At 55.1% G+C, this 22,248-nt stretch overlaps 1 protein-coding gene across 3 annotated transcripts in view; it reads left to right on the plus strand.

Annotated features, from left to right (window-relative positions):
* Positions 1-22,248, plus strand: part of HDAC4 (histone deacetylase 4) — a 293,330-nt gene that overhangs the window by 141,216 nt on the left and 129,866 nt on the right. For all 3 annotated transcript variants that reach the window (XM_018040130.1, XM_018040141.1, XM_018040136.1), the window contains exon 3: positions 5,229-5,300. In XM_018040130.1, the coding sequence (XP_017895619.1) occupies positions 5,229-5,300 (72 nt within the window). The remainder of the gene's footprint in view (positions 1-5,228; positions 5,301-22,248) is intronic.

A 22,248-nucleotide genomic window follows, 5' to 3' on the forward strand; every position in this document is an offset into this window, starting at 1 on the left:
CCGGTCTGCCAAGCCCAGCCCACCTGCGGCTCCAGATTTGGAAGCCTTCTCCTCGGCTGAGGCCCCACGTCCAGGAGTCGGGGCCACCTCACCCTTGGACCCTCATTGCAGACGTATGCCCGGGAGCCTTCAGGACCCAGGCGGCAGAGGGAAACCCCAAACTCAGACACGTGCTGGGGAGGAACTCCCTTTCCTTTGCAGACCTTGTAGCAGTTCCCTGTAATGCTGAGTTCACCGGGAGGGAGGGGAAAGCGGGGACTAAGACCTTTATTCTTACTGAGCTGTGCCAGCTTCTCACCAGGCCCTGGAGCCCTGGAGGTGCGGAAGTAACTCGCACGCTGACCTTGCAAGTGCATCCGGGAGACCAGACCGAGGGCCGGCCTCCCGTCTGCCCTGCTGAGCCCCACTCAGGGTCCCGGCCGGGCCCTGCCCCCCGCACCTGCTCCTGCCTCCTCCGGGGGTCCCACGACTGGGCAGGCCCACTCTTCCTAGCTCCTGAGGAGTGTAGGGAGCAGAGCTTGGGCCCTTTTGACACGTGTGGGCAGCTCATAGTGGCTTTCTTCCAATGAGCTCTGTGTGGAAGGGGAATAAGCAAGCACCTCTACTGTGGAGAGGCCTGGCGGACGGGTGTCCACCCAGCTGGTCAGCCCCAGCACCAGCGCGGGTTCAGTCCTTGGTCAAGGAGCTCAGATCCCACGTGCCTTGCAGCATGGCCAAAAAATAAAAATGAATAAAACAGCAATAAGGGTAATAAAACAATTCTAAAACTTAAAAAAACAAACCGGGTGACAGGCAGCCTTGTCACCCCCGCTTCATTTTGGTGACCTTGAGAAAGGCCACTAAGCACCTCTCAGAATAGTACCTTTTCCTGTTCTTTCACGTGCATGATGAGAGAGCAAGCGTGGAACTAAGGCGGAAATGCGAGGCTGGGTTGCCAGTGCTTTGGAATCAAAAATAGAACAGAGTCCCGACCTCGCTCAGATTCCATCTGTCTGTATGACTTTAGCCTTTTCTTTTGTCTCAGAACTCACTGGACCTGACCAAGTCCATTTACCGCAGAAATGCAAGTTGGTTAGACACAAGAAAAGGAAATTCTCAGATGAAAAGGGGAATTATTTAACTGTATGAATTGATACAGAAAAGTTTAATAAAGTTAAGCACACACACGTGATTTTAAAGTAGTCTTTGCAAAGTAGAAATAGAAGGGAACTTTTCTTAAACTAATAAACTTATGTCAGAAACCGACAACAAATGTTATACTTGCTGGTGAAATAGTTGCAAACATTCCCAGTAAGATGGCAAGCCAGACAAGGGTGTTCCCTTTCACTATTTCTGTTCAATAATGTACCCTAAGTCTGAGCTGTAGAATAAGGTGAGAAAAAGACACAAAAAGGCTGCAGGTCTGGAAAGGAAGAGCAGTGATTATCAGAAGTGATGTGGTTCCGCATGTAGAAAGTTCAGAATAACTTCAGGTGAATGATTAGAATGGATGTGGGTTGGTTAGCAAGATGCTATAGTGCAGAGCTGCCATATAAACATTGATTGTGTTTCTATATACCAGCAAATAGCAGTTAAAATTTAAAGTACTATACATAATATTTGGGGGCTTCCATCGTGGCTCTGAGGGTAAAGCGTCTGCCTGCAACGTGGGAGACCTGAGTTTGATCCCTGGGTCGGGAAGATCCCGTGGAGAAGGAAGTGGCAACCCACTCCAGTACTCTCGCCTGGAGAATCCCATGGATGGAGGAGCCTGGTAGGCTACAGTCCATGGGTTACATAATATTTTACTTCAAGTATCAAGTATCTGGCAATAAATCTAAAGATGTTCAAGATCTCTGCACTCAAAAGTCTAAAACTGTTTTGAGAGAAATGAGATGAAGTGATGCTCCGTGTTCATGGGTTGGGAGACACGGTACCGCCAAGGTTCTCTGCCCCCAAAGTCTGGGCACGGTGCGGTCCCAGTCAGGCTCCCTTTTTCTTCTTCTTTCCTCCCTTTCCGATTCTCCTTCCCAGCCCGTTGTAGTGCGTGTCCTGTCCCCTCCATCGCCTTCACAGAGGGGTCCGGGGCACTGGGGGGGGTCCCAGCTCTGGGCCCATCAGGGGGCAGCAGGCTCTGTCCTCAGGCCGAGGGAGCAGCTCTTCACCTGCCATGGTCTCCTCCTCCCCCTTCTCCACGGAGGACAGGGGGGCCGCCGGCACCCCCAGCTCTGCCTCACAGTCGGGCATGTGGACCGGGGCCCCGGGAGTCTGGGCCCGGCTCTGAGGCCCTGCTGCCTCCCCTGGGCCGGCTCCCTCGGCGTGAGCGCCCCCTCTCCCTGTTCCGAGCCCCAGCTGCCGCTGTTGTGGAGTGTTGTGTCGGGGGCCGAGGGGAGGGCTGGGGAAGAGACCACAATGCCTTTTTTTGGGGGGGTAGGAGGCATTTGAGTCATGTACGGATCAATAAGAGACTTTTTAGTTTGAAAAAAACAACGCCCTCCCTTCCTTTTTCTGTCTGTCTCCCCACCTCTGTCTTTTTCTTTCTTTGGGACTTAACTGATTCTCAGATTTCTGTGGTTAAGGCCCAGTACCGCCCAGGGTGATTTTGCAGAAGACAGAGGCTTTCACCTGGCTGGGTGGTAAGACCTGGTGTCAAGTTATGGCTGTTAGTGTGATTATTGGCACAGGTATAAACAAGTTGGCCTAAAGGACAGAAGTTTGCCTTGTAACAGAACCAGTGTTGCCGAAAGTTCCTGAAAGTAAGGCTTCTTAATAATGGTAATGGGACATTTGGCTGTTCTCATAGAAAAAAAAAAAAAGACATACTTTATACCGTATACAAAAGCAATACCAGAGAGATGAGATCTACACACAAAAGGGAAAACCACGACACTTTCAGATGGCCATAATGTAAAGTATCTTTGCAACCTCCATGGGAGGAAGAGCGTCTTAAACCTGATACAGAAAGGAAAAGCTGTAAAAGAAAGACTGATACCCATGACCTTGAAGAAGGAACCTATGCTCTCTGAAACCAGTCCTGAATATTCACTGGAAGGACTGATGCTGAAGCTGAAGCTCCAGTACTTTGGCCACCTGATGGGAAGAGCTGACTCATTTGAAAAGACCCTGATGCTGGGAAAAGATTGAAGGTGGGAGGAGGAGGGGACGACAGAGGATGAGATGGTTGGATGGCATCCCCGTCTCGATGGACCTGAGTTTGGGCAAGCTCTGGGAGTTGGTGATGGACAGGGAGGCCTGGCGTGCTGCAGTTCATGGAGCTGAGCTGAACTGAACAGCTTTGCTTTGTGAGCCCTGAGACCGGGACCTGGATTTGTGAGGCCCTCAGGGGTACTCGTCACCAGCTCTGGTCTCCGACGTGACATGGAGTGACATCCCCAGGGCTGATGTCCATACCTGGCACAGTCATGCACCTGCTAAGCTTGCCTGCCACTTGGGGCCCTGCTGCCCCCATCCGTGGACGCAATGTATCTTCCCTCTGTGTTCGGGTCTGAATCCCCCAGGGGCTCAAGGGGGCCCCACACGCCTCCGTGTTCTCAGCCTGGGTCGTCACCTTGTGACCTTAGGAGTCCTCCTCCTGTGCCCAGGGCCTCACGCCCTGAACTGGCAGCCTCAGGCTCCCAGAGCTGCCGGCAGACAGAGAGAGGAGGCCTGGCACCTGTGTGTCCTCCCTGTGGCCTCATCTCCTGGTGCCCAGTCCCGCCTTGATTCAGGTCCTGCCCCCTGCCGTCCTGACTGCTGCCTTCTGCGAGAGACCTCTCACGTCTGAGCCTCTGAGATCCCCCTTTCGGAGTGAGGAGTGCAGAGTTTGCTGGTGGCATCAGGCTGACAGGGTGGTCTGTGGAGGAGCGGGGAGAGGTGGGCTGTGTACCCGGCACTCTGGGCTCTCCCGGCTTCCCGGCTCCACGCTGCGGGCGTCGGAGCTGGGCTCCAGCCCCTGATGGCCCCTCTGCGGAGACGCCTCCTAAGAGGCAGGGCGCCTCCTCCGCCCTCACACTGAGGCGGGGTAGTCCTCCCGCTCAGCTTCCCTGCCTGACCTCACTCAGCAGGGCTGGGAGGATGTGCGCGTGGGGCTCGGACTTGCAGCTTGTGTGAAGCACAAGCTGGTCCAGCCCGAGAACGGGGCCCAGCGGTTCCCCTCCCTGACCCGGGCGGGCAGGCCAAACATCAGCTCGTGTGTGGGGTCCGTCATACTCTGAGCAGAGAGCTCCAGGCCCATGACGCCGCAGAGGCCTCCCTGCTTCCTTGGGAGACACTGCGGGGTCTCCTCAGGGTCATAGTGTTTGTCCTTGGATTTTGACCGTCTCCAAAGACACACCAGGGTCATGGAATAATGCACTCGAAGGCCGCGAGGTGATGTCCATTTGGGGTGAAAAGCAAGGCTTTAGTATAAAGTTGGGAGACCTGCTCTTATCTTACTTGCTTTTGTCCCAGTTTGTAAGCTGGCCCGAGAGAGCCAATGGCTGCCCTGGGAAACCAGTGATTTCTCCTGAAAGTCACTAGCGAGAGTGACCACAGGCCAGCGTCTGTGATGACGCCCTTGTTACCATGAATGTTCACACCCATTGTTGGAGCTAATTTTACACCCAAGTGTGTGATTCCTGGAAGTCTTCCCGGTGTTTCCTTCTCATCTGTGGGAGAACGTGGTTTAATGGCACCCTGTGCTGAGTCGGGGCAAGGGTGGTTCTGGTTCTGCCATCTTTGCGGTCAAAATACAACCGAAACCTGTAAGAAACGGTCCCTTCGGCTCTGGGAGCCTGGGCCGGGCTTTCCCGGGAGCGGGTTTGCGAGTCTTGGTTTCCTCGCCCGTCCTGAGAGTGGGAGCAGCCTGGGTGCTCTTGGCGGGGCCTCGGGGCTGTGGCCTAGTGGCCCCGGGCCCCTGGGCTGTGTCTGGGAAGGCGTGAGCAGCTCTTCTGTGTGTACTCCCCTGCTGCTCCTGGTCGCTCCGGAAATGCGCCATGGCTGTCAGCTGCCTGTTTGCCTCAGCCAGACGCCCGCAGGCCAGAAACTGGTGTTTGCTCTGTTGGAGATCCGAGCTGGTTAGGTTGTTGTGCACGGGGTCTTTTCTTTTTCTGATTCCCCTAATCAAAATAGAACCCGTCTCCTTTAAAAGTGAGAAGGACACATGGACTCCCATTGTCTGCAAGGAAGTGCTCCTTGCAGGCTCGGCGTGTGAAATGCTTCCACTGAATCACGAGCAGTTTCTGAAGCCCATTGCTTTCTCTGTCCTCCAGATGGACTTTCTGGCCGAGACCAGCCAGTGGAGCTGCTCAACCCTGCCCGTGTGAACCACATGCCCAGCACCGGTGAGTCCACTCCCCAAGCCCTGCTGGGCCCTGGGCGCCCCCAAAGGGGTGTCTGGGGCTCCACCGTCCTGGGGGGATGTGGAGAGAAAGGGGCGGGGTCTCAGGTCCAAGGGGGTCGCGTGCTCTTTCCCGGGGTAAAATAGGGCGACGGTTTTGGATATGAAATGGGCGCGGCTTAATGCTACTTAAGTGGCAGAGAATTCCGGGTCCTCTGTGCCCTGAGCTCCGACAGAGTGTGTTCTTCCCAAAGGTGAGAACGGCTTGTTTGGGGTCCAACCCCAGGCCTCGAAGGAAGGAGCCCTGCACTTGAGCTGGGGACACCACGGGCAGGTCTCACTGGGTCCAGGGCCACAAGCTCCTGGGGGAAAGTGTCACTGATGTTCCTCGAAGCGGCTCTCCTTCTGTAATTAGCAAAAGGCGTCGGCTGCGATTAGGCGTTTCTCATTCCATGTACGCTATTTCTGCATGCTGTGCCCTGGGCAGTGTTTTTCTAATCTACACGGCTGTGGAAGCCTTTCTTTCTCTTTCTTGTAAAATGCTTGCCTTCCATCTGATATCCTCCAGGATTTCAGCTCAGAGACTGGATCCGTTCCTCTCGGGCTTCTTGGCCTTACTGAGAATAAAACAGACCCCGAGAAGGCCTGGGGTGGATGTAAGGGAGCCACTGTCAGCATTTTGAGGTCAGCAGTGCCGGGCCTGGCTTGGCCGTGTCCTGAGGCAAGGCCCCTGTCTTTGTGGTTTGCGCTCCGTGGCACCTCCTGGACGCCAGCCTGCCTGCACCCACCGTGCCCGCTGTCTGCATGTGCAGGGCCGGCTGGGACGAGGAGGGGCACGCGGACCCCAGCCCCCAGCCACACCGCCTGTGGCTGCACCCTCCCCATCTGGCTGGAAAGAAGTCGAGGCTGAGCTGGAAGCGGCAAAGGAGAGACTCCCTTCTTTGCTAGCGACTCTCGGAGGCCTGCCGAGCGCCGTCTCTGGCGTCTCCCCAGACATGAGCTCGGGTGTCTGCGGTGCTCCTCGAAGGTGCCACGGCCCCGGGCTGGCATCCACCTGCCCAGCAGGTTTACATTCATCCAGGACGGCGGGCGGTGGGGGGGGAGCGCTGAAACGAGCAGCTGGCGATGCTCCGCTGTCCTGTCTGACCCCCGCAGAGTCAGAGGGCCACTTTCCCTTTCCCTGAGTCCGTCTGGCCAGGGAAGCTTTGGTTTAAACACCGAGTTCTTGTGTAGCTCAGGCCTCTCCAGGCAGTTTGCTGATGCTTGCCCAGGTGTGGGTGGAGGGGGTTTTCAGTAGCTTGATAGACTGTGGAAAGTTGGTTCCCAAGTGAGCCAGAAAGTGGGTGGCTTCCCGTTTGCCCCCCAGCTTGAGAAGCACGTCCTGCTGGTGGAGACTTCGTGCGGGCCTCCTGTGTACGAACATGGACCGCAGTTCTGGATGGGGGTGCGGGGGGAGGCCTGGAATCCTGGTGACCCACGGACTGGGTGGCTTCAAGCAAGCTGCCCAATGTCTTGGTCTCAGCCCTGGATGGGATAATCACGTCATCTCTGCAGGATTCTCAGAGACCAAGCCTGTGTCTGTTGGTGGTGGTCCCTGGGTAGACATCAGGTGGCTGGACGCTGGAGACAGCGTGGACAGGGCCGTGGCCGTGCCGGCTCTGATCCCAGCCCAGTCCTCGTGGTCTGCTACCCCCCGTCTCTCTCTTTTGGGGAAGCCCCCCACTTCAGAGATGGCGTGTCGGGGAGGGGGCCCCAGGACACAGGAGCCAGTAGCCCCCCACCTCCAGATTCCATTGGTCAGAGTCAGAGGATGACGCTGCGCTTGCTGGTGACCCCATGGGTCGGCGTGTGCAGCGTGGCTCGAAAACCCGGAGAAGAGGCGCCCGTGAGCACCAGCCTGCAGGAGGAGGGCCGTGCCGGGGGGCTGCCCGTGCCGCACACTGGCCACGGAGTCTTCTCCGTGAGCTCCGCCTTAGAAGCTGCTGAAGCGAAGGGCATTCTTTAAAAGTCTATGCTTCCGGTCATTCTGAGCACTGTACTGGAGAAGGAAATGGCAACCCACTCCAGTATTCCGGAGAATCCCCTGGACAGAGGAGCCTGGTGGGCTGTAGTCCATGGGGTCCCAAAGAGTTGGGACACGACTGAGCACATGCTCCCCATTTACATAAGCACTGTACAGTGCGTTCAACACAGAAATACGAATCTCAACCTATATAATAATTTGAAAATCAGTATTGACAGTTTCTGTCAAGCCGCGTTTAAATAGAATATTAATTTATTTTCCGCTGAGCTGGGTCTTCTCTGCAGCGGGCAGGGGCGCCTCCGGTCGGGGGCACAGCCTTCTCATTGCGGAGGCTTCTCCTTGTAGAGCACGGGCTCCAGGCACGCGGGCTCAGTAGTTGCAGCTCACAGGCCAGGTAGTTGTGGCTCACGGGCTTTGCTGCCCCATGGCACGTGGACTCCTCCAGGACCAAGGGATCGAGCCTGCGTCCTCTACATTGGCAGGCAGATTCTTAGCCACTGGCCCACCAGGAACGTCCTAGAGCCACATTTTTACGATACGGGGGTAGAGACATTTTCAGGTGTGTTATGTCAATCCCGGTTGAGCTTAAAGTACTCTTTTGACACTCGGCAGTGTGAAAACAGACTCTATGATTTGCAGGAATTACTCCAGCAGTCCCTGTGGGAACTTGCTCTCGTGAATGCATGCCTTTTACCGTGAGCGGGCAAGCGCCCACGTGGCCCTCCCCACCTCCACCTTGTGCATTTCTTGTCTGTTCCTGGCTGTGAAAGGCAGCCCTCTCGACAGCCTTTCTGACAATGGTTCTCTTTAAACACAGTCAGTCCTTGTGAAGTCTTACTTCAAATAAAAAAACACCGTTCATCCCTTCTATTTGTGGGCCATCTTGACTCAAGACTTGAGATCATTCCTACAAGAATCTCTCTCACTAGAAAAGTTTGCATTGTAGCAGGCACACGCTAAAATGCTCTTTGTTTTGGGGTTCTTTCTGATTTCTCCACCTTCCCCCTTAACTTTTTATATGTTACAAGCCTTTCCTTCTTTTTTGCATTTTTTTTCTTGTTTTAAAGTTTTTAGTTGTGAATAGTTCTATCATAAAAGGGAGAAAACATATAACGATTTGCCTACCACTGGGTCATAACAGCGCCTCCATTACTGTTGTCCTGTGGGGAGGGTGTGTGTGTGTGTGTGTGTGTGTGTGTGTGTGTGTGTGTGTGTGTGTGTGTGTGTGTGTGTGTGTGTGTGTGTGTGTGTGTGTGTGTGTGTGTGTGTGTGTGTGTGTGTGTGTGTGTGTGTGTGTGTGTGCGCGTGCTCAGTTGTGTCCAGCTCTTTTGCAGCCCCATGGACTGCAGCCCTCTAAGCTCCTCTGTCCGTGGGATTCTCCAGGCAAGAATACTGGAGTGGGTGGCCATGCCCTTCTCCAGGGGATCTTCCTGACCCAGGGATCTGTGTTAGTGTCATATTTCCTCATTTTTTGGATGAAGTGGAGTGTCACCACCTCATCCTTCCCAGGGGGGGTTGTCTTTTCCTTCCTGGGTGGGGACTTGGGGTGCAGGCAGAGTGGCAGGCACCCTGCGGGCTCCCGGGAAGCTCAGAGTATAGTGGGGGAGAGACATTGACTTGAGGGCAGAGGAGGAGGCGAGAGCTGGGCCCTGGCAGAGAGCTTGCATGCCTGCTGTGCCAGGGGACTCTACAAGCACTTTGGTCCTCCATTCCTGAATCACTTTCGTTTATTTTTTTTTGAAAGTAGCATACTTTTTTCCTGATTATAAAAGCAGCGTGTGTTTAGTCTGGAAAAGAGGCCTCGTGGTGAGCGTGTGGGGTGCAGGCTGTGGACCCGGCAGGCGAGCTCCCTCGGAGCCGGACCGTGGAGATGCTCAGCACCAGGATGGGTGCAGGGGCTGAAGGAGAAGCCCCAGTTGCCGGGAGCAGCGTGGAGGAAGCAGCCCTGGGGGCCCACGAGAGGCTCATCTGGGCACCACTGCGGTGGCTGCCAAGGGCCCGCTCCCCACCAGAGGCGAGGGGCAGGGCGGCTTCCCCAGGATCAGCCGGCGGGTCCGCAGCGGGGCAGGGGCCCATTTCTGCTCTGCAGGGGCCACCTCTCAGAGAAGGCCGGGGACCCCTAGGCCGGCCCAGCCACCAGGACGAGGTGCCGACCACACAGGAGCCTCGCCGGGGATGCCGTTGCCCTCACCGTAAATGGGCGTTTCCATCAGCGTTCCCGAGCTGTCCTTTCAAGGCTGTGTGACAAGGGTGTCATTTTTTTAAAGAGAATAATGGAAACTTGAAGACACTGCCGAAACTCTGGAGAACTTACCCAAACCTGTTATGAAAAAGTGAGGTCTGGCTCCAGCCGCAGATTCCCGAATCTTCCCGAGCATCCGACCACCGCGCCATGCAAGGGTTACCGAATTGCTTGACCCTCCTCAGGTTTTAGAGTAGGGACCACTTGAGGCTGGCTGGAACTCAGGACGGTTCCCAGGCACGCCTTGCCGTTCTTGTTGTCCGTTCGCTCTGGCGAGAGGAGAGGCGGGGCAGGTGCCTAGCTGAGGACGCAGGAGGCCTGGGGAAAGCAGCTGGCCCGGCCCTTCCCCCGTGGGAAGCAGTTCATCCCGGATCGGATCGTAATCCCCTGCAGCAAAGCCTCACCCGTCGTCCTGCCTGCTGGCCCCTCCTTGGTGTGCTTTTCCCATAAGGCTGGGCTCCTGGGGTCGGGATGGGGCTCAGTGAAGGCCTGATGGCCAGCTTCGGGGGCCCCCACGGCTGCCGCCTGCTCAGCGCTGGAAGGGAGAGCGGACTTGGGCTTCCTCGTCCTGGGCCCATCCTGACGCTACTCGTCTCTGTTCTGCACGGGCCAGGGAACTGTCTCCTCTGCTCACAGCCTCTCACATGGCACACACCAGGCTGTCTTTTTGTCCAGTGTCTCCTCCTCCTCCTCCTCCTCCTCCTCCTCCTCCTCCTCCTGGTTCCCGAGGCTCCACCCTTGCCCTCCCTCTTTGGGCTCCGTGGTAAGGAAGTCAGTGCAGGGTCACGGCTGGGCCCAGCTGTGTTAGCCGCTCAGTCGTGTCTGAGTCTTTGTGACCCCATGGATTGTGGCCCGCCAGGCTCCTCTGTCCACGGGATTTCCTAGGCAAGAATACTGGAGTGGGCTGCCGATCCATTCTCCAGGGGATCTTCCCGACCCGGGGATTGACCCCGGGCCTCTGGCATTGCAGACAGTCCACCGTCTGAGCCACCTGGGAAGCCTCGGTGACTCCGCTGAGCTACTGTTGGTGCAATGCCTGGGGCCCAGGAGCGAGACCTGCCTGCCTCCCCGAGGCCGTGTGACCTCGAGCCACTGGCACGTCCTCTGTCAGCCTGGCAGAGCATCGGGGGCCCAGAAAGCGGGGGGCTGGGCGGGCCCCACAGTGCTTCCGTCCTTCTCTGTCTGCTGACCCCCGGCTCACTGGTACCCTTGGGCCTGCTCGTCCCAGTGCCCCCAGCTCTGCTGCTTCCTCCAGCATGACTGTGGCCCCCCACAACCAGCCCAGAGGCCTTAATGATGCCCCCGCCCCCCAGGACAGCTGTTTAAAAGGAAGCAAAACCAGCCCGTGTAGAGCAGCTCAGTGACAAAGCACTCGGAGTTCCGTTGAGCACCAGGCTTCACACCTGCTCTGGCCTTTTCTTGGAGTCACGTCCGAGGCACGCCTGCTCTCTGCTGCACTGAGCACAGACCTCCTGAGTGATTCATGCCCACGTAGCCGTCTTTAACGCCGAGCCTGGCGCACGGGTCTGCCCATAGAGGGGGAGACTCGGGTTGCCACGGATCCACCGGCTGGTCCGGGCCCCCCCCTCCCCCAACCAACGGCAGCGCAGGTGCCGCGTCTGGCTTCGAGCGGCGGCCACAAGAACCGCCGCAGCTCAACCACCAGCGGCTAGGCTGCCCTCAGTGCTCGGGCCGAGGGGTGCTCCCTGGAGCCCCCGCCTGCCTGGGGACTGAGCTCCCGAGAGAGGAGGGACTCAGGGCTCAGCGCTGGCCGCTCCCGCCGAAGGCCTCGCCCCCTGCCTTGGAGGAACACTGGGCAGTGGGATTTACAGGCAGGGAGGTGGATGCCTCCCCCCGGTGGTTCTTCTTGGGAGAAAGCTGTGGGTTCTGCGCCGTGGATGGCGTCTCCAGAGGAGAGACAGGCGTGCCCCGGCGTAACTGCCTCTAGACCTAAATCCAGCCCCGCTTCCCACCGTGACTTGCTGCCTTGGGCCTTGACAGTCGGTCCCCAGCGCCCCGAGCGCGCCGAGCGTGTTCCTGCAGCTGCGCGGCCTTGGGGGCAGAGCTGCACCCGCTGTGCTGTGTGCACCATCGGGGCCTGCGTGGACCCCTCGGTTCTGAGTGGGCTGGGAGCCCGCAGACCTGGCTGGGCTTGCAGAGAAGGGAACACACGCCCTCTGGCGCTGCCGCTGCTCCTGGGGACGCTGCTCCTGTCTCTCCCTGCTGTCTCCTTTCTTCTGTGTTCCCTGGTGCTTTCACTCGGGTCTCACCAAACCCGGGGCTTCTCGGATGGCTTTGGGGAACGCTTTCCCTCCCTATCCTGAGGCCCGGCCCCCTTGTCTGCTGAGGTCAGCTTCCTCCCTGAGGGACATCCGGGCAGTGGGGCCACCCTCTCTGTCTGTTTTTAAAACCGTTTATTTATCTGGCTGCACCAGGTCGTCGTTGTGGCAGGTGTGTCTGGTCCCTGATCAGGGACCGAGCCGGGCCCCTGAACTGGGGGCGTGGGGTCTTAGCCTCTGACTGCCACTCTTCTCTCTGGGATGGCCCTGCTGGCCGGCTCCCTTCTCCTTGGGCAGCAGGTTCCCTGCAGGGTCCTGTCGTCTGTCTGTCTGGGTCTGCCTTCCGTGATGATGGCTTTCCTGGCCTGTCTGCTCCCCTTTAGGGCAGGGCACCTAGAGACCGGGGACCTTCCGGGGGCGCCGGCGGCCAGGGCCTCCTGCCCTGCTCAGGCGTGTCTTCCGCGGGGCTGGGAGGCAGGCGCCCCTTGTTCACACGTGTGTTTTCCCCTAGAACCCTGCTCTTACTGGTTTGCCTTTTATCTGCGATTGTGTAGGTGACCTTTTTTTTTTTTTTTAAAGCGCACACAGCTTTAGTGGGCTCTGGAGGAGTGTTCCATTTGCCATCTTTAACCGCCCCCCAACGCCGTGCCCCTGGGTGCCCCGCCCCGGGCTGGCTGCTCGCGCCCTCCTCCCACACCCCCGCGGCCAGCCACCCCTCCAGGCCCGCTCTGTCCCGCCTGGCGGTGGCCCGGCTCCCAGCTGCGCCCTGCAGTCCCCACAGTGCTGGCCGGCTGCCCCTCCAGGCCCGCTCTGTCCCGCCCGGCGGTGGCCCGGCTCCCAGCTGCGCCCTGCAGTCCCCACAGTGCTGGCCGGCTGCCCCTCCAGGCCCGCTCTGCCCCGCCTGGCCGTGGCCCGGCTCCCAGCTGCACCCTGCAGTCCCCACAGTGCTGGCGGGAGGGAGACACAGGCCCCCCTGCCAGGTGGAAACTGGGTTGTTTGGCTTGTTTCTGTTTCTCACCAGCTGTCCCACCCCACTAAGTTTGTATTGTGGTTGTTGCCGTAGACGCCGAGTTAGAGCCTGCTGGGGGGCCCGGAGCCGTGAGGATTGAGCAGGCCCCAGTTCAGCGAGGCGGGCCCCGAAGGCGGCCAGGCAGGGCCTAGCGCCCCAGGGGCCCCTGATGCGGAAGCCGCCCGCGCCCGCTGGAGCCCAGTGCGGGGAGGCGGGCCACTGGCTGGCTGTCCGCCTTACAGGAAAAAACGGGGCTCCGGCCGCTGTGACCCTACAGTCTGCACTGATACAGAAACTGTAGCGTGAAACGTTGGTGTCCTCGTGGTGTATCTATCTAGAAGTGGTTGTTAAGTGGAAGACACGGCGTTTTTCCGGCCCAGGACTTGGTTCTGTTTGGGCGCTGGACGCACACCTGATGCCAGGAAGGGAGGGGGTGTGCGCACGTCATCGGTGGGTAGAGCGCTTTCCGTCTTTTTTTTCAAGCAAGCTTTTCTGCTCTCTTCTTGGGGCTGCGGGGTGCGAGGGGGCTGTGTCCAGAGTCTGTGACCCCCTTGCGTGTGTCTAAAGGAGTGTGTCCTGCCAGAGTTAGTCTCGTCCACATCTGTTGTTGTCTGTTGGGAAAGCACTCACACTTAGCCTGCTGTGACTTCTCAGCCTCGTCCCCTAGGAGGGCAGAGTGCTGTCCTTTATGGAGAAGCCGCACAGCGACCCGCACTGTCCCGCAACCGCGGACCCACACCCCCGGCCCCCGCGTCCCTGGCAGGCGGGCTCCCGGGCGCTGTAGTAGGCCGGGGTCTGACCAGTGACTTTGGGCGGCCATGCGAGATGGGAGCGGCCGGGGAGCAGAGTTGGGAGCCCGAGGGGAGGGGGCAGCGTGCCTTTCGGTCCTGCAGGTGCCCCCTGAGCGCCCCTGTGTCCAGCCCGGGAGGCCCGCCGAGGGGTGCCCACAGCGTCCTGCTGGTCGGGTCTCCCCCTGAACCTGCTCCCTGACCCCCCAGGTGTTTCCAGCGGGACAGGGCGCATGCAGAGCTGGTGTCGTGGGAGCCTGTCTGTCTGATCTGGCTGTGTCTGTCTGTCATCTGTCAAAGAACCAGCTTCTGCCTCTAGTGATAGCTGTGTGTATTTATTTTCTCCTCCCTTTATTCCTATTCTGATTTCTGCTTTTGGTGAGCGGCGTGGGCTGCGAGTATGTGGATATCCTTGCTCCAAGCTCTCAGGTTGAACATCCTTTAGACCACTTACTTTTTGGCCTTTCTCCTTCCTGAGGGAGGTTATGGGGCTCTCTGGAGACAGGTGCAGAGGCTCTGGTAAATTCCCACTTGTAGGGTTCAAGTTCTACTTCATAGTAGCTAATTGGCAGCCTCTGGAAACTTTGATGCTTTTTTTTTCTTTGAAAAAAATGACACGTTTACAAGTGTTTTTCATCTGGAGGTGTAGAGTTTCCCAAGTTATCTTTTTGTTATTGATTTCTAATATTATGAGTAGCGAGCACCCAGCCTCTGGATTTGTTTGGGAGTTGCTTTATGGCCAGTGTTTGTGACCCTTCAGTGTGTGCTTTAGAAGAGTTTTATTCTCTAGCTGTCAGATGCAGGATTCTAAAGATGGTCATTAAATCCTACTTGGTGGCAGTAGATGATACAGAACATGAGCAGATGCTAGAAGGTCACCAGTGTTGTGGAGGAGAAGCAGCAAGGAGGGACGGGAGAACTCTCGTGGGGAAGGGGCTCTGCAGTTTTCAATAACGGGGTCTGGAAAGGCTCATGGTCAAGGCGGGCTTTGGTCCCACTCACTCACTCACTCACCCCCTCCTCCATAGTGATCGTCCTTCCCAGGCATCCATCAGTACCCTTGGCGCTTGGGACACGTATATTTATGAGTAAAGCCGAGATCCGTGTTATTTGTGGAGCTTAAATTGTGGGCAGGGGTGGGGAGCTGGCATGGATGCAGTGGGCAGGCTTAAGCTGCCCCACATATGGAAGTAGGGGGCTCACTGAGGGGCAGGCAGGCCGGGATTGATGCAAAGGATTGCACGGTGGCCCCAGGGTCCCCGCTCTGCGCGTCGTCGGGAGGGCGGAGCTGCCAAACGAAATGGGAGCTCCAGGGGGCTGCCCGCGGAGGCTGGTGAGGGCTGGCATGGGACACGGGCGTGCTGGAAAGGGGCTCTCAGAGCCCCCGCTGGGAGGGGGCTGGGCTGGGGCTGGGGACCTGGAGTGGCTGCATGGAGTCCACGTGGATGTGACGTCTCCGCAGGGGGCCACGCCCCCGTGTGCCACCTGTGTCCTGGACAGCGTCCGTGGTGTCGTCCTCCAGGCAGCGCTCTCCCAGCCAGGGGCTCCACGCCGCAGATCAGGCAGCCCACCGCCCTCACGAGGGCTTGGCATCCCTGCACTGGCACTGTTGCTGGTAGGGGTGGCGGTAACCACAGTAACGGGCACTCTGCCAGCCTGCCGGCCCTTCAGCCACGACCTGTGCTGGTCGCTGCAGAGGCTCGGTCACTTCCGCCCTGTCCCTACACATGCATTGTCAGTCACCTGGTCATGGCTGACTCTGCGACCCCATGGACTGTGGCCCACCAGCCGCCTCTGTCCGGGGGACTCTCCAGGCAAGAATGCTGGAGTGGGTAGCCATTCCCTTCTCCAGGGGATCTTCCTGACCCAGGGATCGAACCTGGGTCTCCTGCGTTGCAGGCAGATTCTTCACCATCTGAGCCACCAGAGGCTTCAAGTGCATTGAATTTTTGACAAGGGTCCCAGGTGTTCCTTTCAGACACTGGAATCTGAGCCTGACCACCTTCCCTCCCCACCCTCAACACACATTACCTCCCCATACCTCTGGCCCTACTCCCCATCCTGCAGAGCCCCCAAAAGATGCTGCCTTCCTCGTTGGACACCTTGGTGTCCAGGAGGCGCTTGCTGAAAGAGGCCAGGCCAGCCCACCCCCCGAGAAGCTGGGGTTGCTCCCTGCTTCACCCCCTGCCTGCCCTCCCTTCTCTCTCTGCTGCCAAGTGGAAGAAACACCTTCTATTTTTAAATATTTCGACTGTTACTATTAAGTAATATTGGCTCCTACTGCAACCCAGCTGTTAGGTGAAACCCATAAGCAAACGTTAGGGGGTTGCTAAGAGGGAAATTCTGAAATGCTTTCTTCTCTCTGTTATGTAAACTTGACCTTACATAACTGAAATGGCAAGGACGCTTGCAGAGGAGGTCTGTGGCTTTCCTAGACCACCGGAACTATTTTTAATTTTCAGATAATGTGTTTTTTATCCATGGGGTTTAGGGTAAACCAAGTGGCTTTCAGGGGGGAACCTGATGTATGGTAGAGTGAGCACAGCCCAGGCGCAGAGTGTGGGCAGGTGAGGAGGGCCCCGGCTGCAGGGGTGTGGCCAGATTGAACCCAGGGGTCAGCAGTTACTGTCTGAGCAGCCGGGCAGGGTGCTGGATCGGGCAGCCTGGATCACCGGTCCCCGCTGGGGCCACAGCTGATGGCCTTGGGGGCTAGAGGGGGGCTTTTTTAGTAAATGCTTGAGGATGAAACGCTGGGCTTTCTGCTGTTGTTTCTGTCTCACTGTCCCCGCATTGTAATTGTGGGAGAGTTCTCGTCCACTCGCACCGTTTCTGAAGTCATCACGGCCGCTGGATTCCTCCGCCAGGCACCTCCTCTGGACTCACATTTGTCTTCGTCGGCTGCCTTTATATGGGAGAGCTCGGAGCACGTCCCCCCACCCCCACCCCCGTTTTTTTTTGCACCGAGCTGGCCTGCTTCTATTTTTAGTTCCCGGAAGCACATTTGTGCACTTCTCGAAAGCCAAGTTCCCCCACTGCACGCCAGGTTTTTATTTACAGCCTCTTGCTCAATTTGCGCTTGCAAATATTTCCCGAAGACAGTTTCTCTTCTTGGGGGATGCAGAACAAATTAGAAACAGTCAAAGGATTTTCTGAAGAGCTTAAGGAGAAGTTCCCCAGATAGAGAGTGGGGAGGGAGTGGGGACCCGACCCCTGGCTTCGTCTGGACTCACAGAGCGCCCTTGGTCTGCTCTGTTCATGCACTCCAGATTCCCGGAAAAGAACGCCGGCTCCGGGCTCCGGGGAGGCCCGGGGAACTGCAGCGGGCGGCGGGTGTGTCCCTGCGCCAGTCACCTCTGCCCTCCTTCTGAACCGCCCCGAGAGGCGGGGTGGGGGGGGGACCCAGAGGGCTGTACCTGGAGACCCACGTGCCATCTAAGTCACTTTATTTTCTGTAGACTCGGGTTTGGAATGCTTTCTTCATTGTTGATACAGTGTGTTTATTACTCTGGAGACTCTGTTAAAGAAAGCCTGTCTCTTCAAGCGGCTCCCCGGAGGCTCAGATGGTGGAGTCCGCCTGCGCTTCAGTAGTTTCAGCGGGTCGGATGAGAATCAGACTCGGGTGGCGGGTGGTACAGCGGCGGCTCCACGCCCCTGCAGCCGGGCTGAAGATACGATTGTCCGGTTGAGCGTCCGTTTGGAGCAGTGTGTGGAACGGCTCTTGTTGGCCCTGACGTTTTCCCGTGTCCTACCCTCGTCACTCACGGATGGGATCGCAGAGTCGGACACGACTCAGCAACTGAACAACAGCGATGTTGATGTGAAAAATCTTGTTTCTTTAACAAATGACTCATTTGCCATCTTTTATCCGTTTAAAGCTGAGATGTTTTATCCCATGCAGTTACCAAAAAAAAGATGGATGTTAACAGATGAAACAAAATGTTGATCATTGTACAAAGCTGTATATGAGGGTATTCCCAGTAATCATCTCTGGTTTTGTGTATCTTTGACGATTTCCACAGGGAAAGGGCTGTTTTGTTTTGCTTGTGATGCTCCAGCCTGCCTGGTTCTTCAAAACCTCCTCCAACTGTCATTTCCACATTTTTGCTCCCTTTAAGCACAGACAAACTTTGTCCACATGCCACGTTTTAGCGATTCTATGGATTTTCTGTTTCTTGAGTGAGTATTTCCTTTAATTTCTTTTACTATTATCGTGTTCCTCTTTTTTTCTTCAATGAGATATGGCTTAATTTTTTGGTTCCTTTTCGAACTTTCTGAGTCCAGTGCTTAATTGTTTCGATTCCTTTTTAAAAACGTTGCTTACGTGTGTAAGACTGTGAATGACTCTCTCTCAGTGTAATCCAGTCCTGAAATTTTCAGTATGTGATGAGCTCATTAGATTTATTTTATAAATTTTCTTCACTTTCCTTTCAGATGTGGAGTGTTCAAGAGAAAGGCGTTCAGTTGAATTTCCGTTTTTCTTCTGGTTTTATTGATTTCTTTTTCTGTGGCAGTGTGCACAGGACTTGGGGCCTGTATGTTGGGTTCTGTGTATTTACCTGGAAACTTTCTGTTTGTGTGGCTTGCTCGTCTTAAGTGTTTTTGGGAGTTTGAAAGTCACCCGTTCTCTGATTGTGCAGCCTTTTCAAGGCTCGCTTGGCTGCGATGTTAATTGTGTTATTCAGGTCCTCTGTGTGCTCACGTTGTGGGTCACTGGTGCCAAGTGCGCCAGAGCAGGTTCAGGTCTGCGGTCGGCTCTGTGTTCTGACTTCTCTGCACTGTCCGTCTTGGCTTTCATTAGAGCACACACAGCTCCAGGACACCCTTTTCTCACGGTAAACTGTGTACCGACTGGCTTCCCTGGTGGTTCAGTGGCTACAAAATACGCCTGCAATTCAGGAGAGCTCGGTTTGGCCCCTGGGTCAGGAAGATCCCCGGAGAAAGGAATGGCAATCCAGCCTATTATTCTTGCCTGGAAAATTCGATGGACAGAGGAGCCTGGTGGGCTACAGTCCATGGAGTCACAAAAGATGACTGATTTACACACACACACACACACACACACACACGAAATGGGCCTCGTCTTGTGACTTTCACACACACACATGCGCGTGTGTGCACGTGAAATGGGCCTTGTCTTGTTTAGGTTTTGCTTTAGGGCTGACCTTTCCAACACTGATGCTTCGACCTCAGATTCCTTTTGGTTGCTCTTTGCCTGTTCTGTTCTGGATGCTTCCTAGGTGGACAGTAATTGTCATTTTGTTTTTACCCGATCTGCTCGTTTCTGTGTGACTAGATCCCATTTACACTCAGTGGCGCGACGGATGCGCTTAGTTCTGAGCGCCCCGTCCAGCTTGTGTGCCCCTTTCCTATGCCACGTGCTTCTGCTTTGACTTCTTGTCTGCGGGCTCTCTGGCCTGCTCTTTGGTTTTAGGGTGAGTGGCTGTGTTGTCCTTCTGGCCACTTGGGAGGCTGTATCCTCTGTCCACATGTTCCTGCCGGATTGTTTATAAGCCCACGTTTAGCTAAATGGCTGTTTCTTGACACAGCCACTCTAGGCAGTGTTTGTGGATGCCTCGTGAGAGATTAGATAATTAGCACATACAGATTCTTTAGCCTTTTTTTATCATGTTCACTTTCCGATTTTGCTAGTTACAGTGTTATTTTTCATTCAGGCTATTACGTTTATAACATATAAATGATATACTTCAGTTCAGTCGCTCAGTCGTGTCCGACTCTTTGTGACCCCATGAATCGCAACACGCCAGGCCTCCCTGTCCATCACCAACTCCCAGAGTTCACTCAGACTCACGTCCATCGAGTTGGTGATGCCATCCAGCCATCTCATCCTCTGTTGTTCCCTTCTCCTCCTGCCCCCAATCCCTCCCAGCATCAGAGTCTTTTCCAATGAGTCAGCTCTTCTCATGAGGTGACCAAAGTACTGGAGCTTCAGCTTTAGCATCATTCCTTCCAAAAAACACCCAGGACTGATGTCCTTTAGAATGAACTGGTTGGATCTCCTTGCAGTCCAAGGGACTCTCAAGAGTCTTCTCCAGCACCACAGTACTTACTGTCTACCATTTGCTGATTTATTAACCTTAAAGCAGCAGTATTGCCCAATTCCTGAGAAAGCTAAGAAAATGAAAATACGTTGTTCCTTCTCCAGCACCTTGGTTTGTTTCATTACAGCTCTGCAAAATGTGAGGAACTTTAAGTTAACCCTGAGGTGTCTAGCAGTAGGGCCCAAATATTCCGCCGGCTGGGTCCTCACCGAGGCGAGGAGGGCACCCTGCTCTTTGGGGCAACGCTGCCGGCCGCCGGGCTGCGCCAGCGGGACCACCCCATGTGCTCCCTCCTGCCTGGGGGCCGGTGACCCGAGTCCACAGGGTGGCCGCAGGGTTCTGTTTGTATGTGGAGGGTTTTCAGTGAACCCCCCTTGGGGGTGATGTGCTAGTGTGGGTTGGGGGACGGCCTGAAGTGGATGCTTGTTCAGACACGTCTTCTGCCGCTTACTTCTCTTCAGCCCAACCAGGGAGTGTGGCAGCTCGGCGCCGTCGAGGATCCAGGTCCCCAGAGGGACCTTCCCTTGTGTGCCAGCTCTGCCTGTGGGGAGGAGACGCGTCAGGGTTAAAAACCGCAGCTTCCCTTCCACTGGCTCAGTGGTAGAGAACCCGCCTGCAAGGTAGCAGACGAGGGTTCGATCCCTGGGTGGGAAAGATCCCCTGGAGAGGGAAATGGCAACCCGCTCCAGTGTTCTTGCCTGGAGAATCCCAGGGACAGAGGAGCCTGGCAGGCTACAGCCCATGGGGTCGCAAAAGTGAGACACGACGTAGCAACTAAACCATCGCCAAGCAGCCCGCCGGAGGTTCTGAAGGCCGAGTCATCAGTGGGTGGGGCTGCAAAAGCTGTGGGTGTCGGAGCATGGCGTCCAGGAGGCCGGAAACTGCCCTGTTCAGGCGCCCACGATGCGCAGGTGTAAATACTCAGCGATGCCATGCCATCAGCTCTGTTTGTTCCAAGGGCAGTGCGAGTACAATCTAATCACTTAGAGCCAATGCGTTCTGGAGGCTTCTTCTGTTTTCCTCTAGGAGAGTAAATGCATGTATCGTGCTGAGTTGCTTCAGTCGTGTCTGACTCTTTGCAACCCTTCACACCATGGCCCACCAGATTTCTCTGTCCGTGGAATTCTCCAGGCAAGAATACTGCAGTGGGTGGCCATTTCCTTCTTCAGGGGATCTTCCCCACCCAGGGATCGAACCCTAGTCTCCTGCATGGCAGGCAAATTCCTTACCACTAAGCCACCAGGGAAAGCAGGGGAGGAGTTCTAGCCTGACGATTCTAGAGTCTGCACCATGGCGGCATGTCTTGCCTTTCTGCTTGTATTGTTACCCCTCAGCCAGCTCCACTGCAGGGTGTTGCCTGGAATCTTGTCTCAGTCAGCATTCGCCTTTAAAAGCGATACTTGCTGTATTTTTTTTTTTTAAGAAATCCCCTTTTCAGGCTAAAGAAATTTTATTCACAGTTTGCTAAAGGCTTTAATAATGAATAGTTGTTGGATTATATAATATGCTTATTTTTATTATGATGGAGTCATTATTAATGCAGTGAATTACATTTATAAATGTTCTATAGAGATGTTGCATTCTCATTTTAAAATGCCACATATTTTGGTCAATTACCGTTTTGGGGTTTTGGGGTTTTTTTTTTTGTAGACTGCTGGATTAAGCTTGCTAATAATTCATGTGGGAATTTTGAGGCTGTATTCATGGCCAGGACTGTAATTTTTCTTTCTTATACTGTCTTTGGTTTTTGTAACAAGGTTTTACACTAGCCTCACAGAGAATGAGCATATTTCTGTAGGGTTTTTAATTGACTGGCTTCAAATTTGTCATTGTATTTTCCATTTCTGCTGTATCTGGATTTTGGTGACCTCTTACATTCCTAATGTTTAAGTCTGTGCTTTACTCTTCATTCTCTAAGTCATTCTTATCAGAAGTTAGTCTATTTTATTGATCTTTTCAAAGAACCAACTTCTAATTTTGTTGCTGTGTAAGGGTGATGGACATTTTCCATTTATCTATGTGTTTACTCTCTCCCCTCCCATCTGTTTTCCTTGGATTTGTTCTAGAGTTTTTTCCTAAAGATACATCTTTCTAGCTTATGAATTATATCCTTATTATTGTCAAGTATAATCATTTAAGTTTGTCAGTTTCCTCCTAGTAAGACCAGAAACTTTCAATTTACTATAGGTAATTTTTTTCATTATCTTTCCATTCTGCTTATTTTTAAGTGGTTCTTAGGATTTCCTATTTGACTCAGAAGATATTTAGAAATGTAATTAAAAATTTCTTTTTAATTTTGTATCATAAAAAAATTTTAGACACATTCAGAAGCAGAAAGACAAGGAGCAGGGCTCCTCACCTTCTCTGAGCCAACTTGGCAGAGTCAGGTCCTGTCCAGCCATGTTTGGCCAGTGCCCCGCCTCACCTCTTACCTCCAACCATGGATGTTTTGAACCAAATCCCACTCAGTGTATCATATCATCTGTAACTATCCCAGGGCCTGCATCTCCAAAGGAAAAGGATCCTCTTGTTTTCAAAATATGTACAATGCC

Source organism: Capra hircus, chromosome 3 (genome assembly GCF_001704415.2).
Source record: "Capra hircus breed San Clemente chromosome 3, ASM170441v1, whole genome shotgun sequence".
Lineage (NCBI taxonomy): Eukaryota > Metazoa > Chordata > Mammalia > Artiodactyla > Bovidae > Capra > Capra hircus.